Here is a 12,238-nt window from a genome sequence, read left to right as displayed (position 1 = left end):
TCGAGAGTTGGAGATGGCCATGATGGCCTAGCTTCTCGTTTATATAGTGTAACTAGACAGTCGCTCGTTCAAGAAAGGAACTCTCAAATGTACTTATGCAGTTAATATCGGTCATGCATGCATCATGACATCGTTGACGGAGCTGAACCAATGTTTAAGTAGCGTACAACACGAAGAGGTAAATTGGACTCATCAGTAAAAACAGCCGTCTATTCCACTGCTGGGGGTCCGTCAGAGCCGGCCTGTGGGGCCTAGTGTTGGATGCTAAGACTGGCGCTGTTCCGCTTGCAAGAGGATGCGGTTGTGCCAGTGGTGATTAAGTCTCGTCCAGCGGCACCTCCGTAATAGTCATGGACCACTGTATTTTGTTCTCCTTGGTTTGACCTTCGTTAATCAACGAATTCCCTCCTCTTGTCTTTCGAAGGGCCACCAGTCCTCGAGCGCGATACACTCGAAAAACACTCTCCTTTAACCATTAACGCCATCGTTCTAGATAAATCGCTAGCGCTACGTTACTATGAGTACTACACCCTTAGAGTCACGATAGAGCTCATTATTGGTAATTAAGTTGGCTAAAGAGCTACACCTGAGTCGTTAATCTCTTAGTGGTAATTACTATATTCTATTATTATCGAAGTTATTTTGCTATACGGCGAGCTAGGTAGACGGAGATAGATAGCTGAAAACTATAATAAGGCTGCTGCCCAAGCTTGAAGTAGGATAGGGCACGGTTGAGAATCGAGATCGTCCATTGACCCATTTCGCTCAAATCGCGTGCCGAGCCAGATTACAAGGTTACTCAAACGGTAGTTCGTTTAGGGTGGCTCTGCGGAATAGTATTGACTGCCCTGTCAACGACGGCAACGGCAAGATAGAGATCAGCCATCGACCCAGTTCCTTCAGATCACTCACCGCGCTGCATCCCAAGGTTAAGCGTGTACTCTGTAGGCAGCTCGATCATCATGCGCAATCATACTATATATTTGCGAAACTTGACCACATCCTACAGCTTGGACTCCTGTCACTAGCCTGGGGATGTTCTGCGTTGCGGTCTTGCTGCTGCGGGTAGGTGGCCCAGTTTCAGGCGTCCCGGGCCGGAGGGGCCCACCAGGCTTGCCCACCAGTTCTTCACTGAACGTTCCGTACTGTACAGCCTCAAGGGGCTTCGTCTCATGAGAGACTTGGAACCCAACCTCAAGTCATTTACTAGATTTCTTTTATCGTCTATGAGTTATCCTCACCAGTCCAACCTCAACACCACCTAAAGGGCAACCCTTTACCAATTAGACACCGCGAATACATAGTAAGGCGACTCTGCGGGTTTGCCTTACACGAGCCTAGCACAGCCCTCATAGTCCAAACAAAGGTACAACTCCCCTCCATCCCACCATGGCCACCGCCACCCCCATCCCACAACAATCACAACCACCACCACTCAATCACCCACGATCCCGCCGCGCCTGCTCCGATCCCATCGGCAACGGAACCCCCACAACCACCCCCAGCCCCAATCTCAAAGGCTGCGGTGTGTGCGATAATAATGACGCATACGGGTTTGGCAAGAGCGTGTGCGGCCACTGCGGCCGGTGCCATGGGTGTGGGAGCACCAACAATGGGATCGGGCCTTTGCAGGCGGTGTATTTTGGGAGTAAGAAAGTAGTGCGGAGGGTGGGCGAGGCGCTTTTAGGAGGGAAAGAGAAGGAGAAGGAAAAAGTGTAACAAGGTTGGAGGGGAAAGGGTCAAGAGCAGCGTTGAGGAAGAGGTAGTTGTGTCGGGAAGGGAACTATGGTCGAAAAGAAAAGGCAAAAGGGTTTGCTTATGTTCTTAAGGTGCGCTGGAGGTCTTTTGAGCGTATGTTGGAGTGTAGAGTGGGTGCGTTGCAGCGTTCCAACAATGCAAGTGAGAGAGGCTCAAAATTAAACAAGAGGATTGCTCGTTAGAGGCCTGACTTCTTGTATAGAATATGATCTCCGTCGATACAGAAGCAGAAAACCTACCTGAAGTGCAAATGACCGAGCACTTAAGGGTTTCCTCAGGTAATGCGCCAGTTCACACCTTAAGTGAATTAATATTCATAAGAGCTACAGCTACTAAGTATAGATTCAGCCGATAGTAAGAAGCTAAAGGCGGCTAATGTCAAGAGGTGTTGGCGCCAAAGTGACTAGCGCCGGCAACCTCATGACGACGAGCAATGCGTAAGTGCTACAGCCTCTGGAATGCTTTAGAATCATGGAAAATAGGCTCCAGGAGGTCATTTGCCTAGTAATTTTCTATATAAACTAGAACGGTGACCATAGAGTAGAAGAAGACAGAAATCTCATCTACGCTGACTTGCCTGGTATCGATTGGCCCGTACAATCGCACAGTCCAAATCCTCCAACAAGAGGTATCAATACTAGATCTAGGAGGTATTTAACCTATTGTATATAGCTATTAGTATACGTCTAGTATAAATAACTACTTATTAGTAAATAATTCCGAGTTTACTACCACCAGATTAACAGCGGCGACGTGAGATTCGATACTACATTAGACAGCCAAGTATATCATGGTGGGTACCTGTGTAAACTAGATGAGATCGGCTAGCTTGTCACCTCCGGCACATCTACCTCCTTTACTTCATTTACTTTCTTCCCATCCTTTCCTTTCCTATGTACAGACCTGTGTCCTGGAGCTTAAGGCGGAGCGTGATCTTAGGTTGCCCTAATCGCAACTGGCTACAAGCGCCATTCGAGAGTTATCGGGGGCCTTCTGCTTGGTCCCTAGCTTGGTCTCTGTCCGTAGAGCAGAGGATTTGAGTATCTGCGGCCATGAACCCCCCACACACTACAAAACTACAATTCTGATCTCGCTCCACGTCAATGGACGTCACTACGAATTCCAAGTCAATTTGAGCAGATAGATCCGGGCTCATAGTTGTCGGACCATGAAGGGTCTTGCGCAACTGTAGGGCCAATGTATGCGCAGCAAGTCTCTGCTATGCTGCATGCACTCTTCTATATACATATTTGCCTGTGGAGTGATCTTCTCATGCTTTTCGCATAGCGAAAACTCTCATGGCAAGCCGCGCCGTCTTTTCTACGGAATCGGCGCAACTGTCGCTGTCTCGGGTGTACGAGTCGTCCTACCAGGTTGGATGTCGCTATTTCTTCAAAGTAAGGTTCAAGGAAGCACTCAGCTGTGTAGATCTAGTTGATAAATTCTAGACAGCGCCGCGTAACACGTTTGGTTGAGGCATACGCCACAAAGGCTAAGCAAAGTTTGTGCCGGTTCCCACTGGACGTCTTGTGAGAGAGGTCGGAAGGGAATGGGCCAGGAGAAGTGGGTGCAGAGATGGCTCGTCTAGAGGACTCTGCGACGTTGAGCGGTGAGTAGAGAATCGGCCATTGCGGATCGAACTTTCTCGAGAACCTCAAACTCTCATCTGACAAGGAGGTTTGACCCTGAAGGACTCTAAGGGCCGTCGTCTTGACTTCTTGGTCTTGGTCCCCGGGTTATGCCACTACTTTCTCGAGGACGTTGTATAAGAAGGATGGTTGACCTCTAAAGACCTTTTGGACTGTCTGCTTGATGTACTGTTGACCCTCGAGGCTTGCCATCAGTCTCTCAAGAGTCTCGCCTGATAAGAAGGATTAACGTCGAAGCACTCTAAGCGCCTCTAAGCAACTACTTGCAAAGTGCTGACAAAAAAGGTGTCGATAGCCATATTATGACCTCCGGATATTCTTGGTGTTACCCATTCGTTCTCTCAGCCATATCCTTCTGCTTTTAACCGTCATCACGCCTGGGTCCCGTCTTCACAGCATTTCGTGTGAAGAGTTTGAGTTTCGACTATTTGGACAAGGGGAGTAGGCAAGTTATGGATCGCAGACCTCCTAAAATGACACTGGTTCCAGGCCAGGAACCCCCTACCAATCCACATGGGGTTGAAGTGATGTCTTGTACCACATCCAGTAAGGAATACGCCTGATGAATTTCTCAACCCCTATCGCCGACATGGAACTTGTGCTTGGAGCTGAAGGTGTTTGAAAAGTGGAGGACAAGGTCTTCCACGTGGGCGAATGAAGGTACTGCCACATCTTTTAGAGATACATCGGTCTGAGATGTAACCAGAAGTTCTCGTGCAGACTTGCTGCGCAATAGTTGCGTGCTAGGGGGTATCGCTTCCGCGATCTTTCTACATCGAAGTCCGTACATCTGTGCATTACCAATCCTACCCTCTTGTCATCCCATGGACGGAATCCCTGTCGAAGATACTCTTCGTAGACATTTCGAGAGCATTAGACCGAACTTATCCACCGTGACACGAGAGTGAAATGTTTGTTCCGCTCGACACAGCGATTTCAGATGACCCGATCATCCCGCAAGACAGGCATTCCCTATCTCCGCTGCCGGCGCCCCACGAGTGGATCCCAAGCCAGATTAGTGATTTTGATCCGCGTTGGGAACAATATGCCGCCAAGAAGATGTGAATTATCCTGTCATATCTCCTCTGTCTCGGTCTCTGATTAATGTGGCATGGGTCTCCCCAGAAGGCGAAGATCTGATGACTCGGAGCTTCGAGAATGCTTTACTTACACAACTTTTGTTTCCTGCCCTTGACAAAGGCCTTTTTGATTTCTCATCAGCCTCTGTCGGACTCCATCGGACTCTTTGTCAGTCTTCATTTCCGTGAAAAAGGTCTCAGTGAGCTGTAGGACAATTCTGACAAGAACTATTCATGGTCGGCTTTCACTTCCAACCGCGGTTAGGCGGATAGAGCGGTCTTCATGGGAGGTAATGGTCTGGTCTAGACTCGACTCCTCAGGATCAATACGGAAATGTAAACCGCCAAGCTGAAACATCCACTTGACGGAGATCAAGGCTCACCGATATGTTTAAATAGCTCGCAATGTTCTCCAGTAGGACATTTTGTTTTGACAACTGTTCAGCTCCATTCGCTGTCTCTACAACCTCGTCGGGGTATCGGGTCATTATGCAGCGAGTCACATTCGAAGATTTTCTCGAGAGGAATAAGTACCAAGATCAAACCTCCTGCTCCCTATATGAACATCGACCTGGCTGATACACTACAGAGAATATGTGAAACAGCATATACCCGCGCCCACCGTGGCAATGTTGAAATCGATGCCCATCAGAGGAAGGGCACAAACTATTTTGCGTACGGCCCCTTGGCTCGAGTTCGATCTGCTAGCTTCAAAGTCTCACGTGTTGTGATGCCGTGTTAGTCACCTGCGCTGACCCAAGATTGAGCCCCGATCTATTCCTTCAACTGGGACCCGGAGGTCAGTGAGATGGGCGATTGGCATTATTCTACTCCCTTTCGCTGACATGGTGTCCAGAGGCAACCACCATCCGTACTGCAGGAGGGAGAACTATGGATGCATTGAGATCCATGATTGTTCTGGAAGGCATCGTTCCAATCAAAACGATTGCTGTTATTCACCACACTGGTCAGTCAAGCGCAAAGCTTTGTTTCGGAGGCCCGAGTCAGAGTCTGACGGCTAACAACGTGTTAGATTGTGGGTTGACACATCAAACAAATGAGAGTGTCCGGGCGCGAGTGAAGTCTCTGGCTCCCAATCGTGCTGATGAGATTGAAAAGATGGAGTTTGGACACATTTCGGAGTACGTCACATTGACTGGCCCTATTCTGCTGATCGTCAAATGCTTGGACTTGTGCTAACTCAGGGAATGTATCGTACTTCAGTCATCAAAAAATGCTGGAGCATGACGTGCAGGAGGTCAAGGATTGTCCGTATCTCTCCAATGAGATCGAGGTTGTCGGCTATCTCTTCGATCTGCACTATGGCACTTTAAAGAAGTTGGTTTAGGCGGCTGGGCTAATTGAAGCCACGGGAAAGGGGACAACGGGAAAGAAGGCAAACTATGGCAGCTACGACATCGCATTATATGGTGATTGAATGGACGAGGGCAGCAATGCTAAGTGACTTCGAAGAAGAGAGTCATACTGTATCCAATCCTGAATTTGAGAAGCCTTAGAACCAGATCAGCACTGAAGGTTGTGCAGCACAGCACCTAACTTAAAATGGCCTTATATTCCGCCAAGGTTTTCAGGGGCTCAATCTACTGGATGAAAGTGTCTCAGCCTGACGTAGGACGGCGTAACCTTTCTCCGATTTCTCCTTTGGTGGCAACATCCAACATCAACTGCCCTTTCGGCGTATCTCATGAGAAAAGGTTAGCTACCTCTCTCGTCTCCTCTAATTCCCACCGTAATCTTTCAGAAGGCTGTGGTACTGGTGCTCATGATTTCGTCGCAAGCATAAATGAAGGTCAAATCCGGTTCGGTCTGCCAAACATGCCGAGATCGCAAACTTGGAGTGAGTACTGGCTGAACCCGTCGCCAACGTTGCAGCGCGTTGACCACAGTACTTGCACAGTGTGATGGCAAGAAGCCATCCTGCAGCCAGTGTGTGCTAAGGGCTAAAACATGCGTGTACCAATCAAATTGGACTTTTGTTCAGCAAACTAGCGCTAAAGGTCATTCAGCTGAGGCTGCGGCCGCCACCAGAAAGCCTGCTGCAACAAAAGCCGTTGTCTCGAAAGCTGGGATTGTAGCTCGCACGCCTGATCGTTCGCTATTAGTCAGGCATGCTACTGGTCAACAAAATCTTATTCGAGGAATCCAAACATCGTTAGAAGCTCTGACGACAGCAGCGGTCGCGAGATATGTTCCCCATGGTAAAGGTCTTCACCATGTTATCTCATTGTCCAGTCTACGCCGCGCTGAATCGTTCAGAGTGTGTGGGAGATGGATGGAGGTGCTCCCTCTACTGGCTTCAAGGGCAAGAAATGTTCTTTGTTCTGCATTGCAGGCATTCGCAACCGTCACTCTGAGCACGGACAAGAATCCTCAACATTCGGCGTCCTCACAGTCGAATATCGCATACCAGCTGGCCGTTCACACGTTGCGAAGGCAGATCAGCCATGTTTCTACAGTATCTCATGTGGATTTACTTGCGGCAATAATGTGCCTGGCTATGACAGAGGTAAGTTGCTCGTTGTTTATCCCGAGGAATACTATCTCACTGGCCCTCAGTTCACACGACCAAGCTCCAAAACTGCGTGGATGTCGCATGTTGACGGGGCAGCACAGCTGATGCAGATGGCTGGGCCTGAAAAATATTCAGCGGGAATCGGCCATCGCTTGTTTGTGGGATTTCTGCCAATCTTAGTAAGTCAATAACAGAGCCTCGAGATTTGTTTTATTTCCCTGTTGGCAGTCGTATGATGTTCATGTTCGATGCAGGTGTTGAAATCCTTTGGCTCTCGTACATCAACTTTCTTGGCTCAAGCAGAATGGCAGACGGTCCCGTTCAGAGTACACCCCCCTTCGTCCGCGCAACAGCTCTTCAGTCACGCATCCCAAATACCGTCCCTATTGGAGAGATATGACGCATTATCGCATCCTTGCCTTTTCACTCCGTCGAGAGCAGCGATTGATAGTCTCAAAGCATCATTTTCCGACGTTCTGACCACATTAAGCGAATGGCATTCAGCAATTGACAAGTTATCGCCGCATGCCCCATACTGGTGGACGGAAGCGGTCGACATGAAAGAAGTTGGCGGTGCAGAGACCGAAAGAGTCCTCGATTTCATCGATATACCAGTGGCCAATGCTCTCACCCATCTTTGGACCTTCCAGATCATCTGCCTGCAACATCTCGAGGAGCTCGATATACGCTTCGATACGAATCCGCCATCCCCACATCGAGCATCAAATCGGCTAAAAGTAATATTAAATCTGGCTGACCTCATCCGGAATAGTATGGCATACCTGAGCAAACCTGAATTCAAACTGTTTGGACCGGCTTCAACCTTACATCCTCTCAAGGTCGCATACGAGGTACAACTACGCTGGGGCAAAACGTCACCTTTCCACCAAGAGAGGTTGCTCTCATTCGAGAAGATCCTGAGTCGCATCGAACGGAACGGTCTAGGTCTCATCCCGCTCTTATGTCTACCTAATGAAGTTATATAGGTAGTGAGATGCCTAACACGAATTAGGCCTATACGAGTAATAAGTGAATTTATAAGGAAGTAGAGGGGCGAAGAGATCTAGCGTCTTTAATGATGAGGAGTTTAAGGGGACGTCAAAAGCGACTCCCTAGCCGTGACTCACCACTCAGTCGCAAGTGTTTCCATTCATTGCTGATAGTTACAATGTGTGTTTGCTTCCAACGTTAGACTTTCCAGTGATTTTGTCAGTCCGGCTTCCGCCTCTCTGGTCCAACTTTGGTTGTACTTCCGATGAAGATAGAACTCTGTTCCCACTTAACCTCTACGCTCATGCATGCCTTCTCTAATTTGTACTTAATATCGGAATAACCTATATTATATAACTAGTGACTCTCAGAGTCTTCCTTTGGTTTAATACTTTCTTTATTCCTATACCCATCTCTTCTTCTCCCTTCATCTATTAGATGTTACCTTAATACCTACCTATAAAGATTATAAAGCTTTATTAATAAGATCTCAAGTAGCACATCCGCGTTGGCTATCCAGGTGTACTTGTGACTGCCACCACCTTCTTCCATGTAGCGTACAGCCACACACGGTGGGCACGATGTTAAGACTGGATAGTGTAAATGCCTTGGCCATGTGCGCCCTGACAGAAAGTCTGGATGGGTGTTCGGTTATCGTACTGATATCTCTTTCCAGCGACCGGCATGCGGCTGGGTATACTTGACATCCATAGCATCGAGCGGGCCTCTTAATTTGCTGGAAGTCTTCCATCCTTGAATTCCACCGGAAGTGGGACTACTAGCGATCGTGGGTATTTCCTTCGGCACCGGAAGTAGAGCCATCGCTAGCCCCTCCACAGACTGCAAGTTTACCCGGTAGAAGATCAGTACGCTCTTAGGACAACCTAGTGTCAAATCATTCTGTGCTCTTTCGGCTGATACTACCGGCATTTCCAAAAAGAGAAACGGACAGCAAGCGTAAAATGCGGGGCCAGACTCCACCGGGAACTCGACAGCACTTCAACCCTTCCTCAATCACTTTTTCTGCAAACATGCGTAAGTTCTCCGTGGGTTCATCAAAAGGCCCGGTTTGCAACAAACTGACTTCGTACCTACGACCGATCACTCGGTAGTCTAGTATCTTTGGTACCTCCTGCAGCGTTCCCGATCAAAGGTAGCTATCCGATCCTTTGTCCATGGCCGGACCATCCGACCGGCACGATCGAGAAGCCGATTTTAGTGTGATATTGCACGACACAGGGAACAAAACACCTATAACCCATCAAACCAGAGCACGCCGCGCCTGTGCACGATGCAGGAGGCAGAAATTGAGAGTTCGTCATCAGTTATCAAGCCTTGGTCCCATGCTCGACTGCTAACTCGATCGTCCTTGATTGTCCCAGTGCGACAACCAACGTCCATGTCAGCTATGTACTCGCGCTGGACGCACCTGTGAAGACGCCCCACAAAGACAGAGGTATGCAAGCCGATCCTTTCTCATTCCCTTAACATGACAAGCAGAGCCCAGAAAGGTACAAAGGACTGTGCAGGCGCCCTCCGCCATAGTCGCAAAAGCGCAGGTGGAAGATCAAGGATCACCACCATTGGAAGGGTATCAACATGCCACCAATCCACCAACACCACCTTACCAGTCGCGCCCATCCACCTACAGGCTAGTCGAGCAGGTCAGTTACCCATCGAGTAATTGCACGTACGCCTGAAGCGGGTTAATTAATCAGGACCAAGATCTTCAAAAGCCATCAAACTTACCGTGACCCAGCCAAAGTGTCGGATGCCATCCCCGACGGCAGCCCTCAGCAGTCCCTTCAGATCCCTTCCCTCAAAAACCCAAGGAGTGTTTTCTCCGTTTTGGGATTCGATCTACCTCCAAAAGATGTCGTCCAGCTTCTGGTGCGCAGCTTCATCGATTGCGTACATTGGTACATCTGCCTCTTTCATGAGCCCACCTTATGGGCGCGGGTGAACTCTGTAATGGACTCAGGCACGGTGGACGAGGGACAACAATCTTTCCTGATGGTCTTGCTAATTGTACTTGTTACTGGGGCACGATACCTGCCTCCTGGCAAGTTGCGGTCGCTTGGAAGTAACATTGATCTGACTCGATTGCAAGATATGTTCATGCTGAAGATTGAGGAGAGACTGCTTCTGGTGTTTGATGAGAATTCTGTGGATTCGGTAGCATTCCTTTATTTACTATGCTCTCACTACCTATTCAACCGTCGACCCTCGCGAGCATTCATTGTTTTTGCTGCAAGCTTGAGGGCCGCACAGGGCTTGGGCCTTTACAATGAAACTCTTTGGGGGAGGCCAACTCCTGTTGAACGTGAAACGCGCCGACGATTGTGGTGGTCGGTATATGTGGGTGATGGGTATGTGTTTAAGCCGCTGTGGTCATTGCCACCATTCCCATCATCAATATCGGTGTCAAGCTAAAATCGCTCAGATTCATCGCTCAAACATTCGGAAGGCCTGCGTTGGTCAATGAAACAGACATCGAGGTCAGGCAGCCGCTCGACTTTGACGACAACTTAAGCACCTATCACGGCTTCTGCTCGATGGAACGTCGCGAAGATGGTACCAATAAAGTGGTCACGATCCACTCATACATGAGGCTCAGATCGGCACTGTATCGAATTGCGGCTCCCATAGCACAAGATATGAATTTTCACAGGGGTCCGTCTGTGCGTGGTGCGGTGGAGCAAATAAAGAAGATTCACCAAGAACTGGTCGCATGGGAGCAGAATATCCCTTCCGAACTGCGTCTGGGGTCTTTCTGGAGGCGCAAGATCGATCCTGAGATGGAAAAAGTCTCCCATGTTTTCCGATTGCAGGCTGTCGCGTTGCAGATCTCGTACGACAACACTCAGCTGCTTCTTCATCGGCCACTGTTATCTTGCATCAGACGAACAGACTCAGGCCCTCACCTCAGCGTGCAACCCGATAAAGACACACAGGTGCACGATCTTCCCCAAGAGCCTGAAATAGATGTCAGTATAGCGGAAACCAGCAAAAACCAGTGTTGGAAATCGGCCATGCGCACATCTCGCGCTCTGGAAGACCCTGAGTTATGGGCAGCTGCGTGCAGCAGCCCACTTGGAGGCCATGTCGGTTTGCACTCCTTCACCGCTGGGGTGATGTTGGGCGTATTTGCTCTGTCGAGTCCGCTGTCTAAACAGAGCCAGGAGGCTAAACTTGGAATAGCCCGCATCATCAAGATGTCAGGTACTCCAGGTCAAAAAGCACCGATATGGACTCAAAGCAGTAAGATATTAGAGGACCTCCTGCGACTGATCCTTGCTGAGGAGACGAAGCAGGAGATGAAGACGTTGTTGTCGGCCTCTGAGCCTTTGACCATCCTTAACAGCCCTTCGCCATCACTGGATGACATGCGTCGTAACCATGAAATACCGCCGGCTGGGGATCCACGTGCTATTGTTGCGGATCATGGCCGAGGCGCCTCGTTGCTACGAATGGACGACTCCTCGAGGCAAGCCCGGGCCCTTCAAGTGAGTGTCAGTGGGTCGAGAGAGCCAGTCCAACAGCTTGAGCTTCCATTTGGCGATCTCTACCCTTATACAAGCTTCGAGGGTGATTTCGCCGAGGCATTCTCGTCGTTGCAGCACAGTATGTATTCCATCTCTATCGGTAGATACTACCATAGCAGCAAAAATGAATGCACAGAACGATGCTAACACGGGCATAGTGTTTGGAGATAACCCAGAACTCGACCCCTTTGTGAACACGTTGTTTGGGTTTGACTCTTCCAGCTGGAGTTGAGTGGATGGTTGGATGTGTTGAGAACTTAGAAGCAACCACCAGCCGCTGCACAAGGCAACGTCTGGGAACAGAGCTTGACGTCGACCTGTCTCCTCCATCACGCTGCAAATGGCACCAGCGGGTCACAGTGAATCTGAGAGTTTTCTGTCGCAATATTCCCATCGCCACTAATTGATCTAAGTGTACTGCGATCATGGCTGGCGGTGTCGCCTTCCCGACAGTCTGGCATCAGAGATTCTAGGATAACAAGGACGTCAACCATACAGAGGTGCCAAAGCCACCCCCAACGTATATAACCCGCCACAGGCCATTCGCGATCGGGCGAAAAGATCTCGACTTCCAAATAAAGGGCCACACCCTCCGCCTATTAATCCTGTAAATCAGACTGCCTAGGCCAATCTCTAAGAGGGGAATCTCAAAGGAAAGAGGAGCAATGCGGCATGGGTGTTAGC

General features: G+C 49.3%; 2 protein-coding genes across 2 annotated transcripts; both read left to right on the top strand.

The window, feature by feature from the left end:
- Positions 1-6,775: 6,775 nt before the first annotated feature.
- A1O9_09766 (uncharacterized protein) lies at positions 6,776-8,005 on the top strand (the record flags this gene model as incomplete). The annotated part of the gene is made up of 2 exons (XM_013401107.1): positions 6,776-7,198; positions 7,274-8,005. The coding sequence occupies 2 exons, from the start codon at positions 6,776-6,778 to the stop codon at positions 8,003-8,005; spliced, it is 1,155 nt and encodes a 384-aa protein (XP_013256561.1).
- A 1,975-nt stretch (positions 8,006-9,980) lies between these two features.
- On the top strand, positions 9,981-11,701 carry A1O9_09765 (uncharacterized protein; the record flags this gene model as incomplete). Its single annotated transcript, XM_013401106.1, has 2 exons — positions 9,981-10,378; positions 10,453-11,701. 2 exons carry the CDS (start codon positions 9,981-9,983, stop codon positions 11,699-11,701), a joined length of 1,647 nt encoding a protein of 548 aa, XP_013256560.1.
- Between the last annotated feature and the right edge of the window lie 537 nt (positions 11,702-12,238).

This window comes from Exophiala aquamarina, assembly GCF_000709125.1.
Source record: "Exophiala aquamarina CBS 119918 chromosome Unknown aczIA-supercont1.11, whole genome shotgun sequence".
NCBI lineage: Eukaryota > Fungi > Ascomycota > Eurotiomycetes > Chaetothyriales > Herpotrichiellaceae > Exophiala > Exophiala aquamarina.
This window is presented reverse-complemented; position numbering and strand designations above follow the sequence as displayed.